Raw genomic sequence first — 18,136 nt, 5'->3', positions numbered from 1 at the left:
AGAAAGCCAGATTTGATTTTTGCAAATGTAGTAAATATCCTACTATATCCTTTGGAGATGCGTGTAATGGCTGAATTTGATTATTCTGGCAGTAATACACAAATCTTTTTCACTTATTTGCATAGCAGTGTCTAGTGGTAGGTTTCTTAGCTTGTCTTATGACCTCCATACATTCTTGTGTGAGGTCTAAGTGTCCGAATTCTAGGATTTCAGGAGCCAAATTGCTAGATTCAAAGATGCTGGATTTGGATGTCTGATCTGTTGTTTGTGTTCTGTTAACAGATCTGGTCTGTTGGGTAGTTTGACATGAGGTACTGCTGAAAGGTCTAGTAGTGTTGTGTACCAAGGTTGCCTTGCCCATGTTGGTGCTATTAGTATGAGTTTGAGTTTGTTTTGACTCAACCTGTTTACTAGATAAGGAAGGAGAGGGAGAGGGGGAAAAGCGTACGCAAATATCCCTGACCAGTTCATCCATAGAGCATTGCCTTGGGATTGATCTTGTGGGTACCTGGATGCGAAGTTTTGGCATTTTGAGTTTTCCTTTGTTGCAAATAGATCTATTTGAGGTGTCCCCCAAATTTGAAAGTAATTGTTTAGTATTTGGGGGTGAATTTCCCATTCGTGGGTTTGTTGGTGATCTCGAGAGAGATTGTCTGCCAACTGGTTCTGAATCCCTGGAATAAATTGTGCTATTAGGCGAATGTGGTTGTGAATCGCCCAATGCCATATTATTTGTGTTAGGAGGCACAGCTGTGTCGAGTGTGTCCCTCCTTGTTTGTTTAGATAATACATTGTTGTCATGTTGTCTGTTTTGACAAGAATGTATTTTTGGGTTATTATGGGTTGAAATGCTTTCAGCGCCAGAAATACTGTTAACAGTTCTAAGTGATTTATGTGCAACTGTCTCTGATGTATGTCCCATTGTCCTTGGATGCTGTGCTGATTGAGGTGTGCTCCCCACCCTGTCATGGAAGCATCTGTCGTTATGACGTATTGTGGCACTGGGTCTTGGAAAGGCCGCCCTCGGTTTAAATTTGTACTGTTCCACCATAGAAGCGAGATGTATGTTTGGTGGTCTATCAACACCAGATCTAGAAGTTGACCCTGTGCTTGTGACCATTGTGATGCTAGGCACTGTTGTAAGGGCCGCATGTGCAATCTTGCGTTTGGGACCATGGCTATGCATGAAGACATCATGCCTAGGAGTTTCATTATCATTCTGACTTGTATCTTTTGTGTTGGATACATGGCCTGTATTATCTTGTGAAATGTTTGAACTCTTTGTGGACTTGGAGTGGCAATCCCTTTTGCTGTGTTGATTGTCGCTCCTAAGTATTGCTGTGTTTGACACGGCAAAAGGTGTGACTTCGCGTAGTTGATGGAGAAACCTAGCTTGTGAAGGGTCTGTATGACATTTTGTGTGCTGTGAACACTGTTTTAGCGTGGTGGCTTTGATTAACCAGTCGTCTAAGTACGGGAACACATGTATTTGCTGCCTTCTGATATGTGCAGCTACTACTGCCAGGCATTTTGTAAAAACTCTTGGCGCAGTTGTTATTCCGAAAGGCAACACTTTGAATTGGTAATGTATTCCTTGGAATACGAACCTTAGGTATTTCATGTGTGAAGGATGTATTGGTATATGGAAATACGCATCCTTTAGATCTAATGTCATGTAGTCTTGCTGTTTGAGCAGTGGGATTACATCTTGTAACGTGACCATGTGAAAGTGGTCTGATTTGATGTAGGTATTTAGTGTTCTGAGATTTAGTATTGGTCTCAGAGTTTTGTCCTTTTTGGGTATTAGAAAGTACAGTGAGTAAACTCCTGTGTTTTTTTGCAGATTTGGTACTAATTCTATTGCGTCCCTTTGTAGCAATGCTTGAACTTCTAGTCCTAGAAGATCCATATGTTGTTTTGACATATTGTGTGTTTTCGGTGGGACGTTTGGAGGGAATTCTAGAAATTCTATGCAATAACCATGCTGGATAATTGCTAAGACCCAAGTGTCTGTTGTTATTTCCTCCCAAAGTTAGTAAAATTGGCTTAGTCTTCCCCCCACAGGTGTTATGTGATGGGGGTGTGTGACTTGTGAGTCACTGCTTATTTTGAGGAGTTTTGGGGCCTTGGAATTTTCCTCGATTTTTTGGGAATTGGCCCCCTCTATATTGCCCCTGAAAACCTCCCCTCTGATATTGACCCTGGTAAGTAGGCCTTGTTTGTGAGGTTGTGGTTTCTGTGGGTTGACCTCGAAACCCTCCCCGAAAAGGTGTTTTTCGAAATGTGCCTCTGCTCTGCGGGGAGTAGAGTGCGCCCATGGCTTTGGCTGTATCAGTGTCCTTTTTGAGTTTCTCAATGGCAGTGTCTACCTCCGGCCCAAACAATTGCTGTTCATTAAATGGCATATCGAGCACAGCTTGTTGGGTTTCCGGCTTGAACCCAGAAGTGCGCAGCCATGCGTGTCTTCGTATTGTGACTGCAGTGTTTATTGTCCTTGCAGCTGTATCTGCTGCATCCATGGAAGACCGTATCTGATTATTTGAGATACTTTGTCCCTCTTCCACCACCTGTTGTGCTCTTTTTTGGAACTCCTTGGGTAAGTGTTCGATGAAATGTTGCATTTCATCCCAATGAGCTCTGTCGTATCTTGCCAAAAGTGCTTGTGAATTGGCAATACGCCACCGATTTGCTGCTTGTGCTGCAACCCTTTTTCCCGCAGCATCAAATTTGCGGCTCTCCTTGTCTGGAGGTGGTGCGTCGCCTAAGGTATGAGAGTTGGCTCTCTTACGAGCTGCCCCAACAACTACTGAGTCTGGTGTTAGTTGTGTTGTAATATATATTGGATCTGTTGGCGGTGGCTGGTATTTTTTCTCCACCCTTGGAGTTATGGCTCTGCCTTTAACTGGATCCTGAAATATTTGTTTTGAATGTCTTAGCATTCCTGGGAGCATGGGAAGGCTTTGGTACTGGCTAAGGGTGGAGGATAGGGTGTTAAAGAGAAAGTCATCCTCAATTGGTTCCGAATGTAAGGTGACATTGTGAAATTCGGCTGCCCTTGCGACCACCTGTGTATAGGATGTACTGTCCTCAGGTGGTGACGGTTTTGTAGGATAAGAGTCTGGGCTATTGTCAGACACTGGAGCATAGTAGAGGTCCCATGCATCGGGATCATCCTGACTCATTGTGGTATGAGCTGGTGAGTGCATTAGTGGTGGAGTTGTCGCTGGTGATGCATGTGTTGATGGTGGTGGAGAAGGTGGTGGGGTTGTTTTCCTTGCCACCTTTGCCTGTGGTTGCTTGTCCACTTGTTGAAAGGCAAGTTTCCTTTTTATCTTGATTGGGGGAAGAGTGGTTATCTTCCCTGTGTCCTCATGAATATGAAGCCTTCTTTGCGTGTAGTCAGGCTTTACAGCTTGAAAATCCTCTCCAAATCTATGTAATTGGGAGGTTAATCCTTGTTCCTCTGTATAGGAACTAGTTTTCGGCTCCGAGGCTGGATGTTTCGGAACCGAAACCTTTTCGGAAGTCTTTTTAGGCTCTGAAGAACCCTTCTTTGTTTTCGGCGTGGTGTCTCGGTGCCGAAATTCTTCGGTGCCGCTGTCTCTGTGCCGAAGTTTCTCGGAGCCGCTGTCTCGGCTCCGAGGTTGCTGTGTGGCGGTATCTCGACCGGAGTCGGATGACTTCGACACCAGCATGCCCTTTTTCGGTGCCTTGGATCGGTCACCTAGTTTTCGGGTTAAGCCATGGCCTGTTGGCGGTGGCGTCCCCTGTGCTTTTGTGGATTTCTCGTGAGTCTTGATTTTCGACGTCTTACTCACGGTTTTGGTTGTTTCTTCGACGTCGAGTTCTTCAGAATCCGACTCGTGGATGGAGAAAGCTTGTTCTTCCTCCTCGAAACGTTCTTGACCCATCGGCGTGGACGCCATCTGTAGTCTCCTGGCTCTTCGGTCTCTCAGCGCCTTCCTCGACCGAAACGCTCGACAAGCTTCACAAGTATCCTCCTTGTGCTCGGGGGACAAGCACAAGTTACAGACCAGATGCTGATCCGTATACGGATACTTGTTATGGCATTTTGGGCAGAAGCGGAATGGGGTCCGTTCCATCAGCCTTGAAGTCGCACGTGGCCGGGCCGACCAGACCCCGACGGGGGATCGAAAAAACCCCGAAGGGCCACCGGAGCTCTTCTAAATTCGGTGTAGATTTGTCCTAACTAACCCGATACCGAACGCAAACAATACCGACGTTTTTTTCCGAGATTCTAACTGACTTTCCGACCCGAAACACGGAGCGAAAAGGAACACGTCCGAACACGATGGCGGAAAAAAAACAATCTAAGATGGAGTCGACGCCCATGCGCAATGGAATCGAAATGGGAGGAGTCCCTCGGTCTCGTGACTCGAAAAGACTTCTTCGAACAAAAACAACTTGTAACACTCCGAGCCCAACACCAGATGGCGGACTGTGCACAGCATGTGTATCTGCAGCTACACATGCCATCGAACATATATATATATATATACATATATATACACATACATATATACATATATATATACACATACATATATACATACACATACATATATACATACACACATACACATACATATATACATACACATACATATATACATACATATATACATACACATACATATATACATACATATATACATACACATACATATATACACATACATATATACATACACATACATATATACATACACATACATATACATATACACATACACACATACATATACATATACACATACATATACATATACACATACATATACATATATATATACACATACATATATATATACACATACATATATACATACATACATATATACATATACACATACATATATACATACATATATACATACATATATACATACATATATACATACATATATACATACATATATACATATACACACATATATATATATGTGTAAGGAAATGCCTCCTTGGCATGGTTACTCCCTGACTTGTTGCCTTTGCTGATGCTAAGCTTTGATTTGAAAGTGTGCTGAGGCCTGCTAACCAGGCCCCAGCACCAGTGTTCTTTCCCTAACCTGTACTTTGTTTTCACAATTGGCACACCCTGGCATCCAGGTAAGTCCCTTGTAACTGGTACCGCTGGTATCAAGGGCCCTGATGCCAGGGAAGGTCTCTAAGGGCTGCAGCATATCTTATGCCACCCTGGGGACCCCTCACTCAGCACAGACACTGCTTGCCAGCTTGTGTGTGCTGGTGAGGACAAAACGAGTAAGTCAACATGGCACTCCCCCCAGGGTGCCATGCCAACCTCACACTGCCTATGCAGTATAGATAAGTCACCTCTCTAGCAGGCCTTACAGCCCTAAGGCAGGGTGCCCTATACCATAGGTGAGGGCACCAGTGCGTGAGCACTGTGCCCCTACAGTGTCTAAGCCAAACCTTAGACATTGTAAGTGCAGGGTAGCCATAAGAGTATATGGTCTGGGAGTCTGTCAAACACAAACTCCACAGCACCATAATGGCTACACTGAAAACTGTGAAGTTTGGTATCAAACTTCTCAGCACAATAAATGCACACTGATGCCAGTGTACATTTTATTGTAACATACACCCCAGAGGGCACCTTAGAGGTGCCCCCTGAAACCTTAACCAACTACCCGTGTAGGCTGACTGGTTTTAGCAGCCTGCCACACTCGAGACATGTTGCTGGCCACATGGGGAGAGTGCCTTTGTCACTCTGTGGCTAGTAACAAAGCCTGTACTGGGTGGAGATGCTTATCACCTCCCCCTTGCAGGAACTGTAACACCTGGCGGTGAGCCTCAAAGGCTCACCCCCTTTGTTACAGCACCCCAGGGCATTCCAGCTAGTGGAGTTGCCCGCCCCCTCCGGCCACGGCCCCACTTTTGGCGGCAAGGCCGGAGGAGATAATGAGAAAAACAAGGAGGAGTCACTGGCCAGTCAGGACGGCCCCTAAGGCAACCTGAGCTGAGGTGACTCTGACTTTTAGAAATCCTCCATCTTGCAGATGGAGAATTCCCCGATAGGGATAGGAATGTGACCCCCTCCCGTTGGGAGGAGGCACAAAGAGGGTGTAGCCACCATCAGGGCTAGTAGCCATTGGCTACTGCCCTCCCTGACCTAAACACACCCCTAAATTCTGTATTTAGGGGCTCCCCTGAACCTAGGAACTCAGATTCCTGCAACCTAAGAAGAAAAGGACTGCTAAGCGGAAAAAACCTGCAGAGAAGACAGAGACACCAACTGCTTTGGCCCCAGCTATACTGGCCTGTCTCCCCACTTCTAAAGACACTGCTCAAGCGACGCTTCCCCCAGGGACCAGCGACCTCTGAATCCTCAAAGGACTGCCCTGCTCTAGAAGGACCAAGAACTCCAGAGGACAGCGGCTCTGTTCACCAAAGACTGCAACTTTGAAACAAAGCAGCAACTTTGAAACAACTTGTGTTTCCCGCCGGAAGCGTGAGACTTGCTACTCTGCACCAGACGCCTCCGGCTCGACTTGTGGAGAAACAACATTTCAGGGAGGACACCCCGGCGACTGCGAGACCGTGAGTAGCCAGAGTTGCCCCCCCCTTGAGCCCCCACAGCAACGCCTGCAGAGGGAATCCCGAGGCTCCCCCTGACCGCGACTGCCTGACTCCCAGATCCCGACGCCTGGTAAAGACACTGCACCCACAGCCCCCAGGACCTGAAAGATCGGAACTCCAATGCAGGAGTGACCCCCAGGAGGCCCTTTCCCTTGCCCAGGTGGTGGCTACCCCGAGGAGCCCCCCCTTGCCTGCATCGCTGAAGAGACCCCTTGGTCTCCCATTGATTTCTATTGGAAACCCGACGAGTGTTTGCACACTGCACCCGGCCGTCCCCGTGCTGCTGAGGGTGTACTTTCTGTGTGGACTTGTGTCCCCCCTGGTGCCCTACAAAACCCCCCTGGTCTGCCCTCCGAAGACGCGGGTACTTACCAGCTAGCAGACTGGAACCGGGACACCCCCTTCTCTATTGAAGCCTGTGCGTTTTGGGCACCACTTTGACCTCTGCACCTGACCGGCCCTGAGCTGCTGGTGTGGTAACTTTGGGGTTGCTCTGAACCCCCAATGGTGGGCTACTTTGGACCCAACCTTGAACCCCGTAGGTGGTTTAGTTAACTGCAAGAACTAACAAACTCTTACTCTCCCTAGGAACTGTGAAAATTGCAGTGTCTAGTTTTAAAATAGCTATATGTGATTTATTTGAAAAGTGTATATGCTATTTTGATTATTCAAAGTTCCTAAAGTACCTACCTGCAATACCTTTCATTTGAAGTATTACATGTAAAATTTGAACCTGTGGTTCTTAAAATAAACTAAGAAAAAATATTTTTCTATACAAAAACCTATTGGCCTGGAATTGTCTCCGAGTGTGTGTTCCTCATTTATTGCCTGTGTGTGTACAACAAATGCTTAACACTACTCCTTTGATAAGCCTACTGCTCGACCACACTACCACAAAATAGAGCATTAGTATTATCTCTTTTTGCCACTATCTTACCTCTAAGGGGAACCCTTGGACTCTGTGCATACTATTCCTTACTTTGAAATAGTGCATACAGAGCCAACTTCCTAATATATATATATATATATATATATATATATATATATACATACACACACACACACAAATACTACAGGAGGCTATCTTGACTGCTTCATTAGAAATGACTGAAACAGACAAAGCTCACAACATGGGATAAATGTGATGGGGGGTGGGGTTTGGGGCACTAGCATAATACATGCTGACCATATTTCTAAATGTTTAGTTGGTGAGCTTGACCACGGAGAGAATAAGTTTTCAATAGGAGAGAACATACCATCAGAACAAAAGTATGTATAACAGGAAGAACGAGCAAAATAATTAGACTATAACAAGTTAAGTGACTCAAACCAAAAGGCCTCACAGAAAGTGGCCTAATTGGTAACACTTACCAGTCAAATCAGGTTCAGCAGGAATGAAACATGGATATCCTACCAAATAAGCAAAGCTTATAAGTTTCAGTCACCCTTGAATTAATGGGTGTGAATGCTATAATTATTTTATCTAGGTTTTCTCCTGGTGCAGTGGACCATGATTATTACCACTCACCATGTCAGATCACAAGATATGAAACAAGATAGAAAGGACAACAAAGGACAAATAAAAGTATTAACACAACTAACCTTGCCATGTCGAGAAAAAATGTCTTGCAATGTTTGCTGCAGATCTTTCCTCGACATTCTATAGTCAAGGTTGCCAATATGAGCATCAGCACCATTGGCATAAGGATCAGAATGGTTGTCTGTCCCACTGGTAGGAATTAAGCCATTAAAGGTCACTGGAGAAGACCTGTTTGACAAGCTTGGAGACAAACTCCTAGAGAAACAAAAAATAACGAACATCCATTGTATCAAAGAACTTGTTTAGGATTCAAATGATAGAAATGTGTTTTACCCATGCATGAAAGTAACAATACAGTACATCTAATAAGCAGAAAATAATTATTTGCAGATCAAAAGTGCTCAAAGGAACAATGCATGCAAAACATCAGGAGGCTCTTCATTTTACTAGAATGAAAAAATAAACTTAACTAACCCACAACATAATCCAACACCTATTGAGTCAACAGGCAAAGTGTGCATTCAACTAAATATGTTAATTGTAAGCTTCATAAGCTGAAGATTTATCAGAACAGAATTATATTATCTAAAGACAAAGCACTGTATCCACTTCCACACGATAAAGAAGTTGAAAGCTACAAGGATGGGTCTAATTTGAAATGCTGAAAATGTTTGCAGGCCACTTACATTTCTACTTTACAAATTCGAATTAATATCTTATTGCAAATATTGAAGAGGGACATCAAAACATGAGCCTTGATGGTCAAGCATTATGAGATTGAAGTCCAGGTAAAACAGTTTATCATTGTATAACCTACAGACTCCATAGATGAACAACTGGAAACACAAAATATTCAAAAATACACCACAGAAGAATTAGTCAGAAAAATGCAAACAAAGCTGCACATCTTGCATTGTGTTTGTAAGAAGGAATTAAGGAACATTCAGAATGAGTGCAACTCAGAGGTATAAATCGAGAGGCAATACATGGCAGGATTCTGGGCAAATCACTATCTCCACATGCTTCAAATCAAATATATTAATATAAAGAACAAAATATATACTTTACAAAACAACATGCTCCAGCACCGCCCACCCACACAACATATCCAATTTTCTGTGAGCTAGTTTAAACCAAATCCCATGCAGCAGGATCAAGCTTAGTGTTCTATAATTCACTGGAGGGCTTCTACAGATGACAACTCAAAGTGTGAAGGGGTAAACAAGACAGAAAACATTGCAGATGTTGGAATTGTAGTTTGGCCATTTGGAAAAGCAGGATCGGTGTACTTCAAAGTCCACTAAGCAGGAGCAGCTAGCTTGCAGTCTCTAAAAGCTGCCATGTCTCAGAGTATCCTTAAATTAGTAATTGGGAGAGGCCATTCCCTGATGGTGAAATACAATGATCGTAGCAGCCACATACTGAGTATACTTGCCTTACCCATATTCAAAGTCCCACAGAAGGCCCCAGCATCAGGCCTTCTTTGCAAATACACATAAACAAATGTGCTTAGATGATAACCTCTGAACTGTTATGCAAAAGGAACTGCCATTATTACCATTCTTCAAGTTGAACAGTCAGGCATCGTTCTATAATCTCAGAAGATTGTTGTAAGGAAATGCCTCCTTGGCATGGTTGCCCCCTGACTTTTTGCCTTTGCTGATGCTATGTTTACAATTGAAAGTGTGCTGAGGCCTGCTAACCAGGCCCCAGCACCAGTGTTCTTTCCCTAACCTGTACTTTTGTATCCACAATTGGCAGACCCTGGCATCCAGATAAGTCCCTTGTAACTGGTACTTCTAGTACCAAGGGCCCTGATGCCAAGGAAGGTCTCTAAGGGCTGCAGCATGTCTTATGCCACCCTGGAGACCTTTCACTCAGCACAGACACACTGCTTGCCAGCTTGTGTGTGCTAGTGAGGACAAAACGAGTAAGTCGACATGGCACTCCCCTCAGGGTGCCATGCCAGCCTCTCACTGCCTATGCAGTATAGGTAAGACACCCCTCTAGCAGGCCTTACAGCCCTAAGGCAGGGTGCACTATACCATAGGTGAGGGTACCAGTGCATGAGCATGGTACCCCTACAGTGTCTAAGCAAAACCTTAGACATTGTAAGTGCAGGGTAGCCATAAGAGTATATGGTCTGGGAGTCTGTCAAACACGAACTCCACAGCACCATAATGGCTACACTGAAAACTGGGAAGTTTGGTATCAAACTTCTCAGCACAATAAATGCACACTGATGCCAGTATAAATTTTATTGTAAAATACACCACAGAGGGCACCTTAGAGGTGCCCCCCGAAACTTAACCGACTGTCTGTGTAGGCTGACTAGTTCCAGCAGCCTGCCACACCAGAGACATGTTGCTGGCCCCATGGGGAGAGTGCCTTTGTCACTCTGAGGCCAGTAACAAAGCCTGCACTGGGTGGAGATGCTAACACCTCCCCCAGGCAGGAGCTGTGACACCTGGCGGTGAGCCTCAAAGGCTCACCCCTTTGTCACAGCCCAGCAGGGCACTCCAGCTTAGTGGAGTTGCCCGCCCCCTCCGGCCACGGCCCCCACTTTTGGCGGCAAGGCTGGAGGGAACAAAGAAAGCAACAAGGAGGAGTCACTGGCCAGTCCGGACAGCCCCTAAGGTGTCCTGATCTGAGGTGACTCTGACTTTTAGAAATCCTCCATCTTGCAGATGGAGGATTCCCCCAATAGGGTTAGGATTGTGACCCCCTCCCCTTGGGAGGAGGCACAAAGAGGGTGTACCCACCCTCAGGGCTAGTAGCCATTGGCTACTAACCCCCCAGACCTAAACACGCCCTTAAATTTAGTATTTAAGGGCTACCCTGAACCCTAGAAAATTAGATTCCTGCAACTACAAGAAGAAGGACTGCCTAGCTGAAAACCCCTGCAGAGGAAGACCAGAAGACGACTACTGCCTTGGCTCCAGAAACTCACCGGCCTGTCTCCTGCCTTCCAAAGATCCTGCTCCAGCGACGCCTTCCAAAGGGACCAGCGACCTCGACATCCTCTGAGGACTGCCCCTGCTTCGAAAAGACAAGAAACTCCCGAGGACAGCGGACCTGCTCCAAGAAAGGCTGCAACTTTGTTTCCAGCAGCCTTGAAAGAACCCTGCAAGCTCCCCGCAAGAAGCGTGAGACTTGCAACACTGCACCCGGCGACCCCGACTCGGCTGGTGGAGATCCAACCCCTCAGGAGGGACCCCAGGACTACTCTGATACTGTGAGTACAAAAACCTGTCCCCCCTGAGCCCCCACAGCGCCGCCTGCAGAGGGAATCCCGAGGCTTCCCCTGACCGCGACTCTTTGAACCCTAAGTCCCGACGCCTGGGAGAGACCCTGCACCCGCAGCCCCCAGGACCTGAAGGACCGGACTTTCGTTGGAGAAGTGACCCCCAGGAGTCCCTCTCCCTTGCCCAAGTGGAGGTTTCCCCGAGGAACCCCCCCCTTGCCTGCCTGCAGCACTGAAGAGATCCCGAGATCTCCCATAGACTAACACTACAAACCCGACGCTTGTTTCTACACTGCACCCGGCCGCCCCCGCGCTGCTGAGGGTGAAATTCCTGTGTGGGCTTGTGTCCCCCCCGGTGCCCTACAAAACCCCCCTGGTCTGCCCTCCGAAGACGCGGGTACTTACCTGCAAGCAGACCGGAACCGGGGCACCCCCTTCTCTCCATTCTAGCCTATGTGTTTTGGGCACCACTTTGAACTCTGCACCTGACCGGCCCTGAGCTGCTGGTGTGGTGACTTTGGGGTTGCTCTGAACCCCCAACGGTGGGCTACCTTGGACCAAGAACTGAACCCTGTAAGTGTCCTACTTACCTGGTAAAACTAACAAAAACTTACCTCCCCCAGGAACTGTGAAAATTGCACTGTGTCCCCTTTTAAAACAGCTATTTGTCAATAACTTGTAAAGTATACATGCAATTTTTATGATTTAAAGTTCCTAAAGTACTTACCTGCAATACCTTTCAAATGAGATATTACATGTAGAATTTGAACCTGTGGTTCTTAAAATAAACTAAGAAAATATATTTTTCTATAACAAAACCTATTGGCTGGATTTGTCTCTGAGTGTGTGTACCTCATTTATTGTCTATGTGTATGTACAACAAATGCTTAACACTACTCCTTGGATAAGCCTACTGCTCGACCACACTACCACAAAATAGAGCATTAGTATTATCTATTTTTACCACTATTTTACCTCTAAGGGGAACCCTTGGACTCTGTGCATGCTATTCCTTACTTTGAAATAGCACATACAGAGCCAACTTCCTACAATTGTGATACAATTTTTTTGGCTCCCTCCAGAAACATCTTTATAACAGGAGCTGTGAAGAAACGTTTACAAAAAGCTCCCCTGGTGTAGGCCACGATTGCTGCCAAGTGTACCTTGAGAGAAGAGTAGTTGATTCCGCTGTCTAGAAAGTGTGTGAGATAGGCTATCACTGTTTCCTGTCTAGATATACCATAGTAGTTATATTTTCCATTTGGATGTATACCACTTTCTTGTTGTTGGCTTACTAGCTTCCTTTAGTATTTCCATAGTCCTAGGTGGTAGGTTTAGGTGTCCAAATTCTATGCATTCAGGTGTTATGCTATTATATCGAGTGTTGCTGATTCCATGTGGAACTCTCATCCCCTTTGCATTGTAAGCAGGTCCCATTCCACCTTGGTCTTGATTGTTTGTCCCTAGGACATCTCGCGTAGGTTTGAATGCCATGCTTGTCTGGCCTATTGTGGGGCTATTAGGATGAGATTTGTTGCTGGTTGCCTGGCTTTCTCCAGCACTCTTGATATTAGGGGAGTTGGTGGAAAGGCATAGGAAAAACTCCCACACCAGTTTAATGACCGGGCATTCCCATCTTATTGGTGGTGTGGAAACATGTAGGCAAAGAGTTGGCATTTTTTTGTTCTCTGCTGATGCGAACAAATCGATTGTTGGTGTGCCCCAAATCCTGAAGATTTTTTTCTAGGCTCTTGTTTTATCGCCCATTCATGAGTACCGCCTTTCCTATCTGCTTATTCTGTCTGCATCTATGTTGTCCTTCCCCGGTAGGTGGACTGTTTGTAAAATGATCCCTTGAGATATCGCCCATTTCCATATTTCTTGAGCTAGTTTGCTTATGGCAAAATAATTTGTACCACCTTGTTTGTTCAGGTAGAACAGTGTTGCTGTATTGTCAGTCTGGATTAGTACGGTTTTCCCTAATACTTTGTGTTTGAAAGGCTTTCAGGGCTAGTAACACTGTCTTCATCTCTAGGACATTGATGTATTTTATGGCATCGGTCTTGTTCCACTGGTCTCGAATTCTCACGTTGTCTGTGTGTGCACCCCGTCCCTTGTGAGATGTGTCTGTTGTGATGGTCACCAATAGTCTCCCCTTGGTTACATCTTTGGATGCCGACCACTGTAACTCCTTCTGTATTTTCTCGGTTACAACCATTGGATCCTCCCAACTCTCAGTGGTTTGTGACCCGTTGTCACCTAGCCATTCCTGGAATGGTCACATGTGGAGGCTCCCATGGAGTATTGGGGGGGGGATGCATGATGCCATCATGTCCATTAGTTTCATGACTGTCTGCACGGTCAGAGATCGCCCCTTCTGGTAGAGGTGAGTTTGTTCTGTGATTGCCTTCACCCTCTTCTGGGGAGGGTATGCATGTGCTTTCTTTGCATCCAGTCTGGCTCCTAGGAAATTCTTCTCCAATTTCGACTTTGGGGATGATTTGTTTGTGGTTTATGCTGAAACCCTGCTTTTATAGGGTTGTGATCACCATTTGGGTATCTCTGGCATTTTTCTTTTGTATGTGCTTTTATTAGTCAGTCGTCCAGGTAGGGATACATGTGGATCCCCCAACCTCCTTAGGAATGTCGCAACTGTTGCTAAGCATTCTGTAAAAACCCTTGGTGTTGACTTTATTCCAAATCGAATTGATAGTGAACGCTCTCCAGTGCGAACGGGAAGTATTTTTTTTGTGCTTGATTCATCACTATATGCAAATAGGCATCCTGTAGGTCTAGGGTTGCCATGTAGTCTCCCTTTTATACGAGTGGGATTACCTCTTGTAGGGTTGTCATCTTAGTTGGAAGTTGGCTCTGTATGTACTATTTCAAAGGAAGAAATAGCATGCACAGAGTCCAAGGGTTCCCCTTCGAGGAAAGATAGTGGCAAAAAGAGATAATTCTAATGCTCTATTTGTGGTAGTGTGGTCGAGCAGTAGGCTTATCAGAGGAGTAGTGTTAAGCATTTGTTGTACACACACAGGCAATAAATGAGGAACACACACTCCGAGACAATTCCAGGCCAATAGGTTTTTGTATAGAAAAATATATTTTCTTAGTTTATTTTTAAGAACCACAGGTTCAAGATTTACAAATAATGCTTCAAAGGAAAGGTATTTCAGGTAGGTACTTTAGGAACTTTAAATTAGCAAAATAGCACATACAGTTTTCTCATAAATGACATATAGCTATTTTAAAACTAGACAGGGCAATTTTCAACAGTTCCTGGGGGAGGTAAGTGTTTGTTAGTTTTTGCAGGTAAGTAAACCACCTACGGGGTTCACGTTTGGGTCCAAGGTAGCCCACCGTTGGGGGTTCAGGGCAACCCCAAAGTTACCACACCAGCAGCACAGGGCCTGTCAGGTGCAGAGGTCAAAGTGGTGCCCAAAACGCATAGGCTTCAATGGAGAAAGGGGTGCCCCGGTTCCAGTCTGCCAGCAGGTAAGTACCCGCAACTAGGGAGGGCAGACCAGGGGGGTTTTGTAGGGCACCGGGGGTGGGGGGGGGGAGACACAAGTCAGCACAAAAAGTACACCCTCAGCGGCACAGGGGCGGCAGGGTGCAGAGTGCAAACAGGCGTCGGGTTTGCAATAGGTTTCAATGGGAGACCCAGGGGTCTCTTCAGCGATGCAGGCTGGCAAGGGGAAAGGGGGGGGGGGGCTCCTCGGGGTAGCCACCACCTGGGCTAGGGAGAGGACCACCTGGGGGTCACTCCTGCACTGGAGGTCGGATCCTTCAGGTCCTGGGGGCTGCGGGTGCAGTGGGTTTCCCAGGCGTCAGGTTCTTTGAAGCAGGCAGTCATGGTCAGGGGGAGCCTCTGGATTCCTTCTGCAGGCGTTGCTGGGGGGCTCAGGGGGGTCAACTCTGGCTACTCACAGGGTCGCAGTCGCCAGGGAGTCCTCCCTGTAGTGTTGGTTCTCCGCCGGGGGCGTCTGGTGCAGAGTGGAAAGTCTCACGCTTCCGGCTGGAAACGTGTAGTCTTTAAAAGTTGCTTCTTTGTTGCAAGTTTCAGTCTTTGTGGAACAGGGCCGCTGTCCTCAGGAGTTTCTTGGTCCTTTTAGATGCAGGGTAGTCCTCTGAGGCTTCAGAGGTCGCTGGACCCTGGGGGATGCATCGCTGTTGCAGTTTTTCTCGAAGTGGGGAGACAGGCCGGTAGGGCTGGGGCAAAAGCAGTTGGTGTCTCAGTCTTCTCTGCAGGGCTTCAGGTCAGCAGTCCTTCGCCTTCAGGTTGCAGGAATCTAACTTGCTGGGTTCTGGGGGCCCCTAAATACTCAATTTAGGGGTTTGTTTAGGTCTGGGAGGTTAGTAGCCAATGGCTACTAGCCCAGAGGGTGGCTACACCCTCTTTGTGCCTCCTCACTGAGGGGAGGGGGGCACATCCCTAATCCTATTGGGGGAATCCTCCATCTGTAAGATGGAGGATTTCTAAAAGTCAGAGTCACATCAGCCCAGGACACCTTAGGTGTTGTCCTGACTTGCCAGTGACGACTCCTTGTTTTTCTCATTATCTCCTCCGGCCTTGCCGCCAAAAGTGGGGCCATGGCTGGAGGGGGCAGGCATCTCCACTAGCTGGGATGCCCTGTGGCGCTGTAACAAAGGTTCCTGCAGGGGGAGGTGAGAAGCACCTCCACCCAGTACAGGCTTTGTTAAAAGCCACAGAGTGACAAAGGCACTCTCCCCATGTGGCCAGCAACATGTCTGGTGTGTGGCAGGCTGGCAAAACTAGTCAGCCCACACTGCAAGTCGGTATGTTTTCAGGGGGCATCTCTAAGATGCCCTCTGGGTGTATTTCACAATAAAATGTACACTGGCATCAGTGTGCATTTATTGTGCTGAGAAGTTTGATAGCAAACTTCCCAGTTTTCAGGGTAGCCATTATGGTGCTGTGGAGCTCGTGTATGACAGACTCCCAGACAATATACTCTTATGGCTACCCTGCACTTACAATGTCTAAGGTTTTGCTTAGACACTGTAGGGGCATAGTGCTCATGCACCTATGCCCTCACCTGTGGTATAGTGCACCCTGCCTTAGGGCTGTAAGCCCTGCTAGAGGGGTGACTTATCTATGCCATAGGCAGTGTGAGGTTGGCATGGCACCCTGAGGGGAGTGCCATGTCGACTTACTCGTTTTGTCCTCACTAGCACACACAAGCTGGCACGCAGGGTGTCTGTGCGGAGTGAGGGGTCCCCAGGGTGGCTTAAGACATGCTGCAGCCCTTAGAGACCTTCCTTGGCATCAGGGCCCTTGGTACCAGTTACAAGGGACCTACCTGGATGCCAGGATTAGAGGAGCACTGGAGGGGTCACAAGTAGGACACCAAACACACACCCTCCGTGGCACTGGGGCTGCCGGGTGCAAACAGGACATCGGGCGACCAATGCTGGTCTAAGAGGGGATCCCGGGGGTCACTCAGAGGCTGCAGGGGAGGTCCAGGGGGGTATCTTGGGGACACCACCGGGTGGACAGGGAGGAGGGCCGCCCGCTCAATGTGGCTGGATCGGAGTCGGTTTCTCCAAGGCCTGGGGGTTGCGGGTGCAGGGGGTCCTTTGGCGTCTGATATCTTCGTCCATAGCTTTCGCAGTCAAGGGGGTCCCTCCGGATTTCCTCTGCAGGCATTGTCGTGGAGGGGAGGGGTCAAAACAGGTTGGGCAATTGCTCAGAATCACCTGGGGATCTTCTCTAGCTGGTTGGACAACCTGGACACAGAGCGTGGGCGTCTGGTGCAGAGTGGTTAGGACTCACACATTCAGATTGAGAGGAGAGTCCTTAGTTGATGGCTTTTTCTTGGACAGGGCCGCTGTCCACGGGAGTTCTTGGTTCATTTGGGGGCAGGGCAGTCCTCTGGAGCTTGTCAGAGGTTGCTGGTCCAGCTGGATATGTTGCTGTTCTTTTGCAGGTTCTTTCAAGCAGGAGACAGGCTGGTAGGGCTAGGGGCAAATCAGTTGTCGTCTTCCTTCTACTCTGCTGGCAGTTTCAACTAAGCAGTTCCTCTTGTCAGGTTGGCAGGAACCCTGTGAGTTGGGTTCAAGGAAGCCCTTAAATCCTAGGTTTAGGGCCATTCTAGGGATCAGTAGGCAGGAGCCAATGGCTACTGTCCCCGAGGGTGGCTACCCCTTCTTGTGTCCACTCACTTTTGGGAGGGGGGATGGGGGGGTGAGGCATCTCCACTAGCTGGACTGCCCTGGGGCACTGTAACGCGATGCCTGAGCCTTTGAGGCTCACCACCAGGTGTTACAGTTCCTGCAGGGGCAAGGTGTGGAGCACCACCACTCAGAGCAGACTTTGTTTCTGGCCTCAGAAAGCACAAAGACCCTTACCCCATGGGGTCAGAAACTTGTCGGCTAGTGGCAAGCTGGCACAGACCAGTCAGTCCTACACTAGAGGATTGGGTAAAATTCAGGGTGCATCTCCAAGAAGCCCTCTGTGTGCCTTTTAGAATAAATCCAACTCTGGCATCAGTGTGGGTTTATTGTGCTGAGACGTTTGATACCACACTTCCCAGTATTCAGTGAAGCCATTATAGAACTGTGGCGTTCCTAATGACAAACTTCCAGACCATATACTCAATATGGCCACACTGCACTTACAATGTCTAAGAATGGACTTAGACACTGTAAGGGGCATACTGGTCATGCAGCTATGTCCTCCCCTGTGGTATAGTGCACACTGCCCA

The 18,136-nt window shown here is 47.2% G+C and overlaps 1 protein-coding gene across 8 annotated transcripts in view; it reads right to left on the bottom strand.

The window, feature by feature from the left end:
* Window positions 1–18,136, bottom strand: part of MARF1 (meiosis regulator and mRNA stability factor 1) — a 586,552-nt gene that overhangs the window by 331,884 nt on the left and 236,532 nt on the right. For all 8 annotated transcript variants that reach the window (XM_069210203.1, XM_069210208.1, XM_069210202.1 and 5 more), the window contains exon 11: window positions 8,224–8,416. In XM_069210203.1, the coding sequence (XP_069066304.1) occupies window positions 8,224–8,416 (193 nt within the window). The remainder of the gene's footprint in view (window positions 1–8,223; window positions 8,417–18,136) is intronic.

Source organism: Pleurodeles waltl, chromosome 10 (assembly GCF_031143425.1).
Source record: "Pleurodeles waltl isolate 20211129_DDA chromosome 10, aPleWal1.hap1.20221129, whole genome shotgun sequence".
Classification (NCBI taxonomy): domain Eukaryota; kingdom Metazoa; phylum Chordata; class Amphibia; order Caudata; family Salamandridae; genus Pleurodeles; species Pleurodeles waltl.
The sequence above is the reverse complement of the archived record's forward strand: the minus strand, read 5'-3'. Positions and strand labels throughout refer to the sequence as shown.